The sequence below is a fragment of the Asterias amurensis genome, chromosome 10 (assembly GCF_032118995.1).
Source record: "Asterias amurensis chromosome 10, ASM3211899v1".
NCBI lineage: Eukaryota > Metazoa > Echinodermata > Asteroidea > Forcipulatida > Asteriidae > Asterias > Asterias amurensis.
The window spans coordinates 16395023-16412806 of NC_092657.1; the positions used below are offsets into that span (position 1 = coordinate 16395023).

Below are 17784 nucleotides of genomic sequence, written 5' to 3' on the forward strand. Positions count from 1 at the left end.
GAAGCACACAATCTTTTTTTTCAATAATACAAATCACAAATTGGGGCCTCAACATGAAAGTCTTTGGAAATTACTTCTTTCTCAAAAACTGTGTCACTTCAGAGGGAGCCGTTTATCCAATGTTTTACACTATCAACCTCTCCCCATTACTCCTCACCGAGCAAGGTTTTTTGCTCATAATTATTTTGAGTAATTACCAATGGTGTCCACTGCCTTTAAAGGCACTTTGTAAATACCTTATTATTATGTCAGCGGGTCTTGTCAGCGGGTCTTGCCCCCCCCCCCATATAAAAATATGCTTGGTAACAATGCCAATGTAATAATAATACAAATCACAAATTTCAAACTTCATGAACTTACGCTAGTCTGTCCTGGAGCAAATGATGCTGAAGTGAACCTGCGCCCATTTGGCCCTAGTCGCACTTCTTGAGACATTGGCTGCAAGGAACCTTTCTTACCCTAAAAAAGACAATAACAGAAAAACAAATCCATGAATATTTATAATAAGTATTTTAAAATGGACAAAAATATTTTGAATAATATAATTTCAATATAAACCACAAGGGAAACTGACTGGGTAAATTTGTATGGCTTCTGACTGGCACCCCTGAACAAAGTATTGACAAAATAGGGACACCGCCAATATAGGGCTAGATAGCTCAGTTGGTAGAGCGCCGGCACGTTAATCCGGAGGTCGTTGGTTCGAATCCCACTCTAGTCAATTCTTTGTTCAACCCCAAAAATCAATATAATTTCAATTCAGTAACATTTACTTCAATGTTGTCATTTAATACAATGCTATTTTATGAAAATCACATCAACATAAAACAATAAGCAAATCCCAAACGTTGCAAAAACAACATCCGTAAAAACACAAAAGAGGCAGGGAGCAACAATTTAAAACCGTAGCTGCTATACAAGACAAGAGATGAGAAGGAAACAAACGAGCGATGCGACAGGAAAACAACAGTGAGCAGGCTACCAAGCAGAAAATTGTATTTTTTAACAATGTTTTTGTAATTTCACTCAACAAAAACCTATTAATTTACATTATAAAGGGTCCAGGCTCTGTACACGCCTAGGCTTTTTCCTGGTGCCCTCCTCTTAGTCTTATCAATCGTTGTTCTTATTTCTTGTATGTTTCATGATTATTTATTGTGATATTTGGAAATAAAAAAACAAACAAAAACAAACAAACAGCACACCAAAAACTTCAGTTCTTGCTGGCTAACGGTCGTAAAACTTTCACCAATCAACGCTATAGATATAATCAACGCTATAGTTATAGAAAAACGTATAGACAGCGTTAAGGAGGCCCTAAAAAATATGAGACCCCTATAAATAATTATAGTTGATAAGCCTCACGACGGGGAGCCTTTATTGTTGTTTATTTTCTAGTAGAAGTACCAACAACAAAAAATAACTAGAAAAACAGGACGGATCAATTGGTGGCGACGTGTGGAAAAAATATCCCCTTTCTTTGGATTATTTCCCTTGATCTGGACTTGCTAAGTGTTGCGCGACCTTTACACAAACACAATGACAACTGAACTGAACACCGTTCGTAATACTGAACCTGATGGCTGTTGCACCGTCCAGGACCCGGGCGAAACGCGACGATAGACGGTCATGACAGCCTGTCCAAACACGCTGGAAAAATACTACTCGCTCCGGACGACATCAGTTGAAACAGTCACCCGAAATCGTGACGTTCACCAATCGTGGCATGATTCTAATTTGCAAAGGCATTATTAGGAAAGTCAGACTACAACAATGTGCAGATAACACTGGAAGCAAATCATCGTCCAAATGAAATTAAGTTGGGAAAAGTCCACCACAAATTAAAACTACGTGCAGTCGATCCTCGTACGTCGCGTGCGATAAATTGCCACCTGTAGCGCCCTCTGTTGTCTTAACCTTTCTTGTTACTTTATGCTGAGAGATTCAATCTGACATCCCACTCTATTTTTGTCAACTTCAGAATACCCACCCAGAAATCACTGCAGTTAATAAACAAAATAATGATGTGTTGGGGAAGTTAAAACCAAATATTGGCGGAAGTTATCCACACTCTTTGTATTTTAGAAAAGTCTAGAGCTGGGTCGTCCTTTTGTCGGCCCGCGCACCTACCTCGGCTGCCCTGGCTGCAGCTGCACTATTTTATTTTTTTATTTTTTTTTTAAGACATTAGCATCGTTGCCGCTGTTAGCTCATGTGCAATAATATTTTACGTCAAACGTTTTCTTCCCATCATTGTTTATAAGCCGTTCCCACTTACAATCAAAACTGGATCAACATAAACACATTCAACAAAAGCCAAAAGATATTGGTAGTTTACTCAAAATAATTATCAGCATATAACCTCACTTGGTAACGAGTAATGGGGAGAGGTTGGTAGCATAAAACATTGTGAGAAACGGCTCCATCTGAAGTGACGCAGTTTTCAAGAAAGAAGTAATAATTTTCCACGAATTTGATTTCGAGACCTCCAGTTTAGAATTTCAGGTCTCGAAATCAAGCATCTGAAAGCACACAACTTCGTGTGACAAGAGGTTTTTTTTTCATAGTTCACGACCAATCAAGCTCAAATTTTCACAGGTTTGTTTAGCGTAATAATGTTGAGATAAATACCAAGTGAGAAGACTGGTCTTTGACAATACCAATAGTGTCCAGTGTCTTTAACGTGTTATTTTAAACATCATAGAAAGTTATTTAGATTATCTCTTAGGCCTTTATAGCCTATGACAACATTCGGTCCCCTAGTTTTAGGAGAGTACAGCTTTTAAACAAAATTGATAACGGGGATCAACAATGCATCTGGCGAGCAGCCACTGACAAAACGTATGCTGGACCCAATGCAAGCTGCATTGTACCACGGGTATAAATATTTTATACCCGTGATACAATACAATAATTTGTTTAAAGCCAGTGGACACTATTGGTTATTGTCAAAGACCATGCGTCTCACTTGCTGTATCTCAACATATGCATATTAATAAGAGACCTGTGAAAATTTGAGCTTGATTGGTCGTCGGAGTTCCGAGATAACTATGAAAGAACAAAACACCCTTGTCACACGAAGTTGTGTGTTTTCAGATGCTTGATTTCGGGACCTCAAATTCTGACTTGAGGTCTCGAAATCAAATTCGTGAAAAATGACTTCTTTCTCGAAAACTACTCCACTTCAGAGGGAGCCTTTTTCTCACAATGTTTTATACTACCAGCATCTCCCCATAGTGTTACCAAGTGAGGTTTCATGCTGATAATTATTTTGAGTAATTACCAATAGTGTCCACTGCCTTTAAAGATCTTCGAAATGCTCGCACAATCATAAGTTAACAACTTTAAAAAAAAAAACTTCTTTGAAAAACCCGCACCCATTATAACGGGTCAAAATCCCTGCCATCGCACACAATGTTGTCCTCCTCTTAGTCTGAGTTTAAAATAAATCAGCAGAATTCCACACATTAACTTCGTAATAATTCAAAGAGCTACGAAGCTGATCGAGGGTCCGTCGGGTTACACACATTTTGATTCCGAGACCTCGGATTTAGAATTTTAGGTTTCGAAATCAAGCATCTGAAAGCACACAACTTCGTATGAAAATGGTGTTTTTCTTTCACTGTATATCTCCCCCAACTTAGACGACCGACTGATTGAGCTCAAATTTTCACAGATTTGTTATTTTATGCATATTATAATCATGTTAATTGAGATAAACCAAGTGAGAAGAATGGTCTTTGACAATTTACCTATAGTGTCCTATAAAAAAAACGTGTTTAAACCAAAAATCATAATCACAGACAAAACTTACCTATCAGTACAACGGTGGTTTTTGCAATAATTGAGTTTTATCTGCAGTATACACACAAAGGCAACAGTGCAGTTTGTAACCGAAACTTATCGTGCCTATCACCAACACAGTATACATCTAACCATAGAGCAAGATCAAACACAATGTTCGATGAGCCAGGACCTAAAAACAACAGACTCAACAACTTGTCCTATAATCACTCATATTATTTTCACTTAGTTCCAATTAAATCACAGCGGCTTCATCAGTTTCAGCATAAAATCTGATCAAACATAAACACCATTGCGTTTAGTAACAGGTATTTCCACCACATAGCTTCCTACACAATAGTCAACAACGTAAAGCCCAAAGGTCGACCCCTGCCCGTTGGAGGCCAACCGAGTGTAGCTACAGGCTTCAGTTCTCTACCATAATAGTGTTTACTTGTTGTTACCGGGGCAACGGTGAGTGTGATATGATGGATGTATTAATCATGACAGGGAGCCAATATATACACAACTTTTATGATAAGGGCAGTGCTGGAATTTCGTGGTCTATTTATGCGGAACTGAGGGAGCTCGGAACAAAATTTAAGGGGTGTACATTTGTGTAAATGGCTTACCGTGCAAAACGCATTGATTTGATATTATGTTGATTTTTGTATGTAAAGCCGAATTATTCTGATCAAAATGTTTATGTAAGGAGTCGAGTAGCCTAAAGCAATGAAATATTAATAATAAATTGCCAATTATTTAGAATCAATACATTTATACTCGTGTTGGGGCTACAATAACATGATGTAGACGATGACAGACGCGGACAACAACATTACAACCACCTTTCAGCTTTTATCTACTGCAATTATTATGTGGATATTTTGGAAACAATATGTAAAATTACCCATCATGGTATGCCATGGTATGGTATTTCGTTAGGGGGGTCCATACGCGACAAGCTCTGCTTTTTATGGGCCCCCTCCAACTCCATCACCTTGTGCTCTGTATGTTTTTGTGCTTTGTTTTCCGTAATTTATATAATAATAATATGAGCACTTATAGTGTTTTGCCTTTGCTTGAAAATGTAGTATTATAGTATTACTTCATGTATTATCATTATTCCATTTGCTTGCTTGTTAAACATAGTTCTTTATTCGCTGCTAATTGTTTTGTTTATTTGTTTGATTTTGGAAATAAAGTGAATTGAATTGAATTGAATACAACTTGTGGTGCCTGCTTGCATGCTATAGACATCCGACCCCTGCTCCGACACCCCTGAGTTCCGGCAACCCCCACTGACTCAAATATGGTTGGTAAAGATAGGAGAAGGGACATTGCCAACGTTTGTGTCAAAACAGCGTCGGAACTTAGGGGTGCAACCAACTTCATCAGTGACGAACCAGCGCGACCAATATTATCAAACTTTGTCACATCAGCAGTTTATTTCTATGTGGGCCCGGGGTTGTTTTTAAAGGCAGTGGACACTATTGGTAATTACTCAAAATAATTATTAGCATAAAACCTTTCTTACTGACGAGTAATGGGGAGAGGTTGACGGTATAAATCATTGTGAGAAACGGTTCCCTCTGAAGTGCCATAGTTTTCGAGAAAGAAGTAATTTTCCACGAATTTGATTTCGAGACCTCAGATTTAGAACTTTAGGTCTCGAAATCAACCGTCTAAACGCACACAACTTCGTGTGACAAGGGTGTTTTTTTTTCTTTCATTATTATCTCGCAAGTTCGATGACCGATTGAGCTCAAATATTAACAGGTTTGTTATTTTATGCATATGTTGAGATACACCAACTGTGAATGCTAGTCTTTGACAGTTATTACCAATAGTATCCACCGCCTTTAAATGGTGACCGTTTTTATTGCCAGCCGGACCGCAGGCAATATTTTTGACTCGGTCTTGGTTGTTTGAATTGGTGGAGGAACTTTTATTAGTGGAGGAACCGCATGCCTACCAAGAAATGCTCTGTATTATGTTCCAGAGGCTAACAAGGTCACTGTTTTTAGTAAATAAAGGTTTGTCTAGTCACCTTTTCATCGATTCCTCGTAACGCCCTTCCTCGAATCTGAAGGACCGGTATTGACGTTCCTCCTTTGTTTTGTGAAGGTCAAAACGATTAGATACTTTTTTTATTGGGTAACTTATCAGTAACGATGGTTCTACTCTAAGAAAAGGAATGTGTGTTTTGGGTTCAAATTCTTAAAGGCAGGGGACACTATTACTCAAAATATGTATTAGCATAAAACCTTACTTTGTAACGAGTAATGGGGAGAGGTTGGTAGAATAAAACATCGTGAGAAACGGCTCCCTCTGAATACTGTTTAAGTCCATAAAGTAAACATAATTATGTGAAAAAATTTGCTTAGTTATACTAAGCAAATATTTTCCCGTTTGTTTGTATTGGTTTTCGAAATTGCAAGAAAATGCACAATATTGCTTGCTTTCAGATGTCTGTGACTAGGCCTTCTTAGGTTTTAGGCTTGAAATAATTATTTGAGTGAGAAATTACAAACTACGTTTCAGGAAGGAGCCGTTAACACAATGTTCCAAACTTTAATAATTTAATTGTGTAGTTTCCAGTGTTTAGTGCATTTAATGACACTGGACATTGTTGGTAATATTGTCAAAGACCAGTCTTCTCACTTGGTGTATCTCTCAACATTATATGCATACAATAACAAACCTGTGAAAATTTGAGCTCAATATTGCTCGTCAAAGTTGCGAGATAACAATTAAATAAAAAACACCCTTGTCACACGGAGTTATGTTCAGATGCTTGATTTCGAGACCTACAAATTCTAAATCGGAGGTCTCGAAATCAAATTCGTGGAAAACTACTTCTTTGTCGAAAACTACGTCACCTCAGAGGGAGCTGATTTTAACAATTTGTATACTATCAGCAACTGCTCTCCATTACTCGATTGTCATGTAAGGTTTTAAGCTAATAATTATTTTGAGTAATTACCAACAGTGTCCATCTGCCTTTAAAGCCATTGGGCCCTTTCGGTACAAAAAAAGTTCACTGAAATCGCGAGCCCAGGTTTGGGTGAGACAGAATGCACAATTCCAATATGGACACATCTAGATTCAAAGGCCACAAAATTGTGTACATGTAATTCTATCAGCACCACTAATGGTAAACGCATAATTTAATTGGCTTATTACCGTGTCATGCCTATGTAATGATGATGTTATTGCACCAGGTGCGATTACAGTAATACTCGCTTGAACGAGCAGCAGGGCGTGCTTAGTTTCCCTGGTTGCTATGCCCGGACAAACTGATAGTTTACGGTTGGCTGGTGGCATTGGAAGTCTATAGTTAACCCACGACAATAGAAATGACCCATTCGGAACTCATTTGACAGAAACTGTTCCAAATTGGCCAACCCTGATTTGAAGCTTCTATTTTTTCCCAATTAAGGATGATTATTAACCGTTCCCTGTTCCCAGTTGGGGCTACCACTACTATAATTTAATTCTCGAAGATATATGTTGGAATTGTAATTCTACCTCCATGATTTGACAGAATGTATTTTGACAGAAGCTATTTCAAGGGTTTGCGGTAACACCGTTTACACAAATGACTATCTCTATTACGAGTTGGGGTGGTTGTGAAAAGAACCGTTGGTGTCACTGAACTCGACATTTCGATCAGATGCTCCGATCGACTTCTGGAGAAAGCTGATTTGAATCTTCTTTCCCAATTGAAGATTATTAACCGTTCCCAATCGGGCAAACTGCAAATAAAAGAACACAACAGATGTGTTGTTTTTCTAGTATTAGTAGATGCACTGGAAAATGGCTTTAGGTGAAGTCAGTTGTTGTCTTTTGTGTTTTTAGCCTTCATCCCTACTTTGTTTTGCGAACAGCGAACTAATAAGGTTTCCCTAAAAATAAGACAGCCACATTTGTACAGGCTTGAAAAAGAAGAAGACATGTTTGTTATTTTAAGATCTTTTCACGCGTCAAAACAGTTTATTCTTCAGCACTGCATTTTAGGTAAATTGATCATCTCGCGGCAGTTGCTCTTTTGTGCAGTTGCCCGTGGGCTGGCTGAAGACAGCCACATTTGTACAGGCTTAAAAAACGACATGTTTGTTATTTAAAGATCTTTTCACGCGTCAAAACGGCCCCTTCAGCACTGCTTTTTAGGTAATTGATCATCTCGTGGTAGTTGCTCTTTAGTGCAGTTGCCCGTGGGCTGATAGCGCGACCAATAGAGTAAATGAAATGTCCCCGTTTATGTTGTGCTCGGTCTCCATAATTATTTTGAATCAGTGATATTAGCAAAATAGTTAATGGTGTTACCGCGGACAACTAAAAATACTACTGAGAAAGCCCAACAAGTACTTGGTGTCATCAAAAGGAACCTCAACAAATGCCCTGTTCATGTAAAATCGCTAGCCTACACAAGTTTGGTTCGTCCCATCCTAGAGTATGCCACAGCAGCATCGGACCCACCCAGTAAAAAGAACTGTCAAGCCCTGAAAAGGATTCAAAGACAAGCAGCTCACCTCACCACAAATAATTACAGTAGAACGCTAGGTACAGTCACCAGTATTCTAGAAGAGCTTAGCTGGAAGCCACTAGAAATAAGAAGGAAGGCTAGAAGACTAGCTATGTTCTACAAACTCGTCAATTAAATTTAGTTGAAATCCCTCTTCAAGACTTTGCACAACATTCCACTCGACCCTCCAGAAAACACGATTTTCCAATTCCATCAAATTCGTCACTAAAATCTGCGGCAGCAGTTTTTTCCGGCCACTATCAAGGACTGGAACGCCTTACCCGGTAGTGTGATTTCCAGCAACTCATTAGATATCTTCAAAGACACTCTCGCTAAGCACTTCAACAATTAGGCCATCCCATCCACACAATGCGCAAAGCTGGTGTGATGTGTCTTTGGACATTTTTGTGCCGGCTCAACAATACAGATACAGATACAAATACACCGATATACCTCTCCATTATGCCTCAAACCCCATATTGAACTCCCGCCTTCGTGCATCACCAAGCTAATCCGCCGCCCAGTACTTAAGCAGCAGGCAGCATCAGAGTCCAGCGTTCTCCAGAAGACGATCAGAGCATACTGATCGAAACGACGAGTTAAACCAACGGTTCTTTTCAGAACCACCCCAACTCATTTAGAGATAGTCATTATATGGTGTTACCGCAAACTCTTCTATATCTTATTTCCACCATGCAAAGTTTCAAATCCTACATATTAAACTCGATAGAACCACTGATGTGGCCTAGTTGCCCACCATTTTTGACCACAAGTTTTTATCCATCAATATAATCCACGTGTTATCCAGTGAGCCATGTAGTCAATGGACGGTCGATACACGATCGATACGCAGTCAATACTCTAATGCCAATGAGTGATCGTAAATAACCCATCAACACATTGGATGAAGTGTAGGTGACCGGGAGTGCGTGTGAGTGAACGAACACCTTGGGATTTCCAGAGCTCAATATTGCATGAACCTCGTCAATAATTAATACACCAATAAAGTGTGATTTCAGGTGAAAAGAGTATTCACGATGCTTACAAGGGGCTGTAAAGTTTGTTAGTTACACCACTCACGTACAGGAAACCGCACCTGGAGACAATTTTGGCAAATAGGTATTAAGGCAGTGGACACTTTTGGTAATTACTCAAAACAATTATAATATGTGTTTAAATAAATCCGTTATTCTCGATATCGAGAATTGATAATTATTTTAATAATTTCTCAAAAAGTAAAGCATTTCATGGAATAATATTTCAAGGGAAGTCTTTCACCATTGCCTTCTGTGAACCCTGTAAGTTATTTGTAATTCTGTGATTTTTTGTTTTGATTTTTTTTTTCTGTTCCGAAAGTGTATAATGGCTTTAAGGCTAACCTTCCTACAAACCACAACTTAAAGGCAACTGATATTAAAGGCAGTGGACAATAATTATGTGTAACTACTCAAAATAATTATTAGCATAAAACCTTACTTGGTAAAGAGTAATGGGGAGAGGTTGATGGTATAAAACGTTGTGAGAAACGGCTCCCTCTGAAAAGTGACGTAGTTTTCGAGAAAGAAGTAATTTTCCACGAATTTGATTATGAGACCTCAAGTTTAGAATTTTAGGTATCGAAATCAAGCATCTGAAAGCACACAACAAAGTCTGACATAGGTGTTTTTTTCTTTCATAGTTATCTCGCAACTCCGACGACCGATGGAGCTCAAACTTTCACAGGTTGCTATTTTATGCATATGTTGAGATACACCAAGTGAGAAGACTGCCCTGGTCTTTGACAATTACCAAAGGTGTCCAATGCATTTAATAAGAGGGGCCGTTTGTTAGTTGCACCACGAACTGACGCATAGGAAACGCACCCGAAGACTATTTTGGCAAATTGGTATTTGAACAAACTATAATCAAATAATAAACCACAAGGGAAACTGACAAGTCTAGTAGTTTGAAATTAATCGGGTTGATCAATAATACCTAAAAACATAAAGTGGGATTTGGACCCAAAGATCGCTGCATTTATACATACCCCTATGTTGGTGTCTCCTTGTTTTGCCAACACCTCTGATCGGGGTGCCAGAAAACCAACCTGTAACTGTTGTGTGTAACCTTGGATCAAACCCAAGTTTCGATACAACCTGTCTTTAGATATCAACTAATAAACCACATGGGCATTGACTGGGTACAAATGTTTTAGCATTGTGACCTTTGTGCATTTTGCGTTTCCAGGAAGTGACGTATCACAATACAAAATACGTCACTCTATTCATTGAAATCAGTGACAAACACGCCGGGTAGATCTTCTGTGTTTCCATGGAATATAAGTACATGTGTGCTATGTTGACATATTGACCATAATCATTGTAGCGTTTTACAGTTAGGGTTTATCCATACTTTAATTTATTGTAAAAAAAAAAAAAAAAAAAAAAAAACAGTATCATTATTTGGTGAATCCCAACTATGCTTCAGAACAACAAACCTACCTCCATGCTGAGACCTTAGGCATCTTTTGGCAATAGTCGAAGGCCAGTCTTCTCACTTGTTGTACCCTGGCTATGCAGGAAATAACAAACTTGTGAACATTTGAACTCAATTGGTCGTCGACTATGCGAGAGAATAGTGGATTAGGAAAAAACACCCCTGTCGCACAAGTTGTGTGCTGTCAGATGCCTTGAATTTGAGACATCAACTGAGGTCTCGAAATCAATTCAAATATGTTAGTGAGAGATTTCTATGTTCTCAAAAACTACGTTACTTTAGAGGGAGCCGTTTCTCGCAGTGTTTTATACTATCAACAGCTCTCCATTGCTCGTTACTATACCAAGTAAGTTTTTATGCTAACAATTATTTGCGTAATTAATAATAGTGTCCAGTGCCTTTAATATTGGTCTCAACGTTTCGACTGGTCATCGTCGTCGGGAGACGAACTCTGGGTTGTTTTGATGTGATGCAAGACGAGTTGCTATAGAGTAGGGGGTATAGGCCCACTCCCATTTGAAAGGAGTTCACAATGTGTCTAGTCATCCCTTGTGCATTCTTAACTCCTCTGGAGACCCACTGGCGCTACCTATAAGCCACATCTTTTGTCTTGCCACAGGCGACCTCGGCGGAGGACATAAAAGAAGAAGACGGCTCAAGTTGCTCCGGTACTCACACCCCTCAAAAGAAGAGATTTGTGTTTTATGCTTCGCTACTTAGGCCTCTACAAGAAACTCTTTTATTTATTAGGCCAAGTAAAAGCAAAAAACAGTTGATCGTCTGGGTTTTCCAAAAAGAGGAGGGATGAGGGGTTTTTATCTTACAAAGGTGTCCGCTGAGCATTTTCATTTAAACATGAGAACAAATTTTTCTGTGCAGAGTCATCACTTACTTTATTTAGTTACACGTTATTAAAAGATATCAATATAAACCAAAAGGGAAACTGACTGGGTAAATTTTTAAATGCTTGTTGGGGTTCCACAAAGAATTGACTAGAGTGGGATTCGAACCAACTATCTCCGAATTAACGTACCAGTGCTCTGCCAACTGAGATATCTAGCCCTATGTTCGCGGTGTACCTGTTTTTTGTCATTATCTTTGTTTAATGAAAATGTAAAAAGGAAATGTAAAATAAAAAATAAAAATAAAAAAAAGGATGCGGCCTCAAAAGAGATGAGGGAGGGGACGATCAACTTACATATTTTTTATTTGACCTTATGTATGATTAGATACCACAAAACCTGACCAGAATCTTAGAAAGCAAAGTACTTGAGGGCTTTCCCCCCCTTTAGTTAGTGTGGCTTTGATGGGATTAGGAATGTGAAGACCCTGAGATTAAGTAGGTGCTTTATTCAGCATCGTGGATGATAACACAGTTATATATCAGGGATTAACAGGTAGAGAGGTAAAAGAAACTCCCCTCGAAACTCATCGTTTGAGTATGGACTTAAAAAGTATACATTCTGAAGTACATTACTCATGTTGCTTCCACATAGACATACAATGACGATGCAAACACTTGAACAAAGGGCCAATTGTACCTCACACTCTTCAGTTTCCTGAAGATGACTATAGAGAGCAAGCTAGTCGAAACGACGAGACCATTGAAGAACCAACTCTCCCATCTCTCTCCACCTCTCTCTAGTCGACCGAGGTCGGAATCTTGTTGAGGCTTGCCCACCCCTTTCTATCTCTCATGAGGTTGGGAAGATCACCCGGAAGCACCCCGATGTCCCTAGCAACTACATCTGTATATCTAATTAAGCTTCGTCCTCATTGTTTCGGTAACCAGGTGATAAGCTGAGAGACAGGTTCGTTGGTGTTCGTTGAATGACTTGCTAGTCTCAGTCGATGATGTCGTATTTTGTTAACTAGTTTTGGTTCCTTACCATACAGTTCTGTACTCTCCCATAAATTAGCTAGAGATAGAAGTCACGCCGGCAGATTTTCTACTTTCCGCCCAGGCGGAAACTCCAGGAGTGCGGACGAGGCGGCCACGGACGCAAGTCTATGCCGAATGATGATGCACAGGTAGTAGTTAAAAAGCAGGCAGTTATTTACATAACTGTGAAGTCTTCCGAATTCTGATTCAATCTCCCGAATTCCAAAGAAAAAAAAACTACTCCGTGGACCCCGGTACTAAAATGTCAAGCAATACAACTTCCCAAAGAGATCTATCAGCATGCAGCGGTTACACATGGTGTCACCGTTAACCATTTATACACATTTCAATAAACAAGTATGCATATGTACATCAGAGCAGTGTGCTCAGCTCTAATTATAAAGTTGCCAGAGGGACAACGTTAAGAAGGATGAAATTGGGGAGTATTTTCAGAAAACAGGACAAAATGTGTGAAGGCCCATTTACCATAGCACTGGTGAGAATCCAGAACGAAGCGAGTACCTGTAGTTGCACTGCTTTATCTTAAGCAGGTATATGATTTAACCATGAAGTGAAGATCACATCATCTTGTCAATGAATTGTATCTTATCAGAATCAGTGGCATAACTATGGGGGGGGGGGGGGTAGACTTGATGACAAGTCGTAAGGCGCTGCCTATAGTAATTGTTACAAACACATATTATGCCGTTCATGTAACAGTCACAGTGCGATTATACATTCATGCAACGGTCGTAGGTAGCGCCCCGCAGAGCCCAGGCTGATTCACACACATACTGGGATCGAGGATGAGTGTACCGTCCCCGTTACCGCACCGCGCTTAACAATTACCAACTTGAATTCAAGACTGAGGGGGGGGGGGATAAAAAGGTCATACTTGCCGAGTGAAATGATATAAGGAAATTGTATAACCATATAGAGACAAAATAACTAAAACACTAACAAACGCTTAACTCTGAGCCCTCCAACTAATCAGAGCTGTTCTAACTCTACACGGAAACTTCTGAAAAAGTAAGAGTGGGTCTACGTAATATCCTAGCAGGCGCCATGTTTCCCATACCGTGCTACTGTGCTGGTTGTGAAGTGTTTTGACAGCTTCTGTGCCAACCCAAAGAAAGGGCAGTCTCGCACTTGACCAAATCTCTCTAACTACAAAAGCCACACAAAATACTTCAGCAAAGCTTTAGAGTTGTGAAGCACCTAGACCGTGGAGACTGTACACAATCACAAGGCGCTGATGGCGTCTCATCCTTCATAGATCAAGGACCACAGAGCACCGCCTGAACACAAAAGCGGCTCCACCAGTCACTCTCAAGTGAGGTTTAAGGTAATACCATGTGACTGTCTCGTCGTAGTAGTGAGGGTTCTTAAAAGGACTGGTCAACCACCCGTTCGTAATCACACGGTGTTTATACCGCAAATCCCTTCCACCACTCAAAGTTTACAATCCCACTTCCAGTTGGTCTCTGAAAAGTGTTTGTTATTAAATGCATTATGCCTAGAAAGATGTTATAACAAGAGTATAATGTTCCGCAAAATGCCTCGAAATTACGTGGTTTTCCTTATAAACTTGCGAAATAACACGAAATAACGCGGTCGGCCATTTTGTGGTGTCCAACAATTTGACTTCACACAAAATAATAAGTGTTAAATCACGACGTAAAGGGGAACAATTTCGAGGCATATAGGCGGATCATTCTACTTTTAAACAACCTTCTAACCATGTCCATTTCATAACAAAAGGTTTCAAACGCGTTTCCTTTACCACCTTGCCCGATCTATACTATGTCCCTTTTAGTTTCCCTTCCACCATACAAAGTTTCAAAAGGCACTTCTCACCAAGTCTTCTTGACGCCTCGGGGATGAAGTGTAAACAACCATTCTTAAAGAGCATCTCAACAGAGTTTTAAGGGGAAGTCGATACACTGACAATGGGTTAAGAATTCTAGGCAAATACGAAGGTGTAACAGTTAGACGATGAACAAACATGTACGGTCTGACGACGTCACCGTGATGACGTAAAATAATGATATCATACTCTCTAAAGCACTCTTTGAAGAGCCATATGAAAGACAACTCTTTTTTCGAGTGGTCTTCCATACTTTTAGATTGAAGTGCATCTTTTTGAGTGATTTTCACTCTGTCATTGGGTGAACCCCCTCTAAAAGTGTGAATATACCACCACTCTTGTTGAAGAGCCATATGAGGGACAGCTCGAAATGTAAAGAGTGGTGTTTTCCACTCTTTTACATTTATAGAGTACATACTGTCAAATGCATATCATGTACTCGGATAAAAACACAGAAGGAAAACTAACTGGGTAAAATGTTAAATGATTCGGGGTTGAACAAAGAATGAAATACTAAATATAGCGGGATTTGAACCAACGACTCCCGGATTAACGTCCACCAACGAGTTTCCAAATGAGATATCTATATAGCCTTAAACTATTCATGTGACGTCACTCATTAAAGGGAAAGGACACTATTGGTTTGTCAAAGACTAGCCTTCACAGTTGGTGTATCTCAACATATGCATAAAATAAACCTGTGAAAATTTGAGCTCAATCGGTCATCGAAGTTGCGAGATAATAATGACAGAAAATAACCCTTGTCACACGAAGTTGTGTGAGTTTAGATGGTTGATTTCGAGAACTCAAGTTCTAAACTTGAGGTCTCGAAATTAAATTCGTGGAAAATTACTTCTTTCTCGAAAACTATGCCACTTCAGAGGAATCCGTTTCTCACAATGTTTTAAACCACCAACCTCTCCCCATTACTCGTCACCAAGAAAGGTTTTATGCTAATAATTATTTTGAGTAATTACCAATAGTGTCCACTGCCTTTAAATTATTCATGTGACGTCACTCATTAAAGTGTAAAATATATGTACGTATCTTTTTGACGAATCTTTTAACGAAACTGTTCTATATTCAATAGGGAAATAGACTCTTCAGTGTAGATACGTGACTACAATGTATACCCACTTCGGCTCGTATATTATTCTACTCACGAATTTACACTTTCTCGTCTATTCTCCTGAACATAACTTTCGTAATGACTATCTCTTATGAGTTGGGGTGGGTCTGATGAGTTGGGATGAGTTGGGGTGGGTCTGAAAAGAACCGTTGGTTTCAACGGTGTTTTGTGTTGAAACCAACGGTTCTTTTCAGAACCACCCCAACTCATTAAAGATGGTCATTACATGGTGTTACCGCAAACCTTTCTATATCGTATTTCCACCATGCAAAGTTTCAAATCCTACCTATTTTGATATTGGTGAAATAAATAATGAAAATAGTGAACAAAACTTGTCTAAGTTTCTTTTGTTTTTACAATGGTTTGATGAGAAACTAACATCAATTTTGCATTTGCATTGTACAACACATTGGCTGTAATATGCCTGTCACAATCTTCGACACAACGAATCTGTTCAAATTAATTGACGTTACGTTGTTGACATTCCATCTAAAAGGTCGTTTTGTACTATTTTCCGATTTTACAATAAACCGAAGTCCAAAATCAATCTGTTAAAGATTTTGCCCCATAATTATCAACCAATTATTGTTATGTCGCTACAGGTGCCCGAAAATATATTGATAAAAACGGACTTTGGAACCATTGAGTTGTGCGGCACCTCCGTTTGTTTACAGACACATGGACACGTTTGGAGATAATATTTTCAAAGACCAGTATTCTCGCTGGGTGTATCCAAACAGATTCATAAAAAAAAAAACTGTGAAATTGTTTGCTCCGTTGGTCATCGAAGTCGCAAGTAAAATAAATGTGGGTAAAGTTGTACAAATTTGTGTGCTTTCAGAGGCCTTAAAGGAACACGTTGCCTTGGATCGGACGAGTTGGTATATAAAAAGCGTTTGAAACCGTTTGTTATGAAATGTATACGGTTAGAAAGATGTTTTAAAAGTAGAATATAATGATCCACACAAGTATCACTCAAAGTTGCACGGTTTTCTTTTTACGTCGCGAACTATCACGGTCGGCCATTTATGGGAGTCAAAATTTTGACTACCATAAATGGCCGACCGTGTTATTGGACGAGGTAACAAGAAAACCAAGCAATTTCGAGGCATATTTGTGTAGATCATTGTATTCTACTTTTACATTATCTTTCTAACCATATGCATTTTATAACAAACGGTCACAAAACACTTTTCAAAGACCAACTCGACCGATCCAAGGCAACGTGTTCCTTTAAAAGACTTCAGGCCTGAAGTCGTTCTCAGCTTCAAATAATTTACCGAGAAATTACCTCCTTCTCAAACACTATAGACGTTATACAATGTACATCATATAGAACCGTTTTGGCACAATGTATACATAAACAGCTCTCCGTAGTCGTTAGCGAGTAATTAAGTTGTTATGCCAATATCTTGAGTAATGACAAAACGTGTCCAGTGCCTTCAGACGCCTGTGAAGTTTTCCTATGTGCAATCCGGACTCCAAATAACCACTCATCGTCGACATTATGGTGTTCCGAGGACCCGAAGGAGCGTATCTATGGCAATACACGCACCATAATCGCTCTACCGAACACAAATAAAACTTCCGGTGTTATTACTAATTACCAAATTTATAATCATATTTTATAGTGCTCGCAACATTATCAAGTACATGTCTTTGATCAGTTTATATTTATGTTTTTAAAATCAGAAATAATTGTTTTAAAGCCATTGGACCCTTTCGGTACAGAAACAAAATAAAAGTTCACATATTTACACATAATTTACAGGATTTACAGCAGTTTTGGACTCCCATAAATGGCCGACCGTGTAAAAGTAAGCAAAGTAAAAGGAAAACCACGCAATTTCGAGGCATATTTGTGTGGATCATTGTACTCTACTTTTAAAACATCTTTCCAACCATATGCATTTTATAACAAACGGTTACAAACGCTTTTCAAAGACCAACTCGACCGATCCAAGGCAACGTGTTCCTTTAAGTTTTTAATATCTACATGTACTATTCCTCTATGTATAGACTAGTCCTAAGTTATGTTGACTCGTTGTGAAATCGACGCCACTGGTTATTTATGGTCCGACTGAGTAGGTGTGAAATATTTACGCTACGGGAATTTGGTT

General features: G+C 39.0%; 1 protein-coding gene across 5 annotated transcripts in view; it reads right to left on the reverse strand.

The window, feature by feature from the left end:
* The window catches only part of LOC139942864 (NACHT domain- and WD repeat-containing protein 1-like), a 54628-nt gene that overhangs the window by 34386 nt on the left and 2458 nt on the right, over positions 1-17784 (reverse strand). For 2 of the 5 annotated variants that reach the window (XM_071939661.1, XM_071939660.1), the window contains exon 2: positions 361-459. In XM_071939661.1, the coding sequence (XP_071795762.1) occupies positions 361-459 (99 nt within the window). Of the gene's footprint in view, positions 1-360; positions 460-1552; positions 1862-3814; positions 4093-17784 lie in introns of those variants that run through there. The other 3 variants (XM_071939663.1, XM_071939662.1, XM_071939664.1) reach the window with 3 other exon arrangements.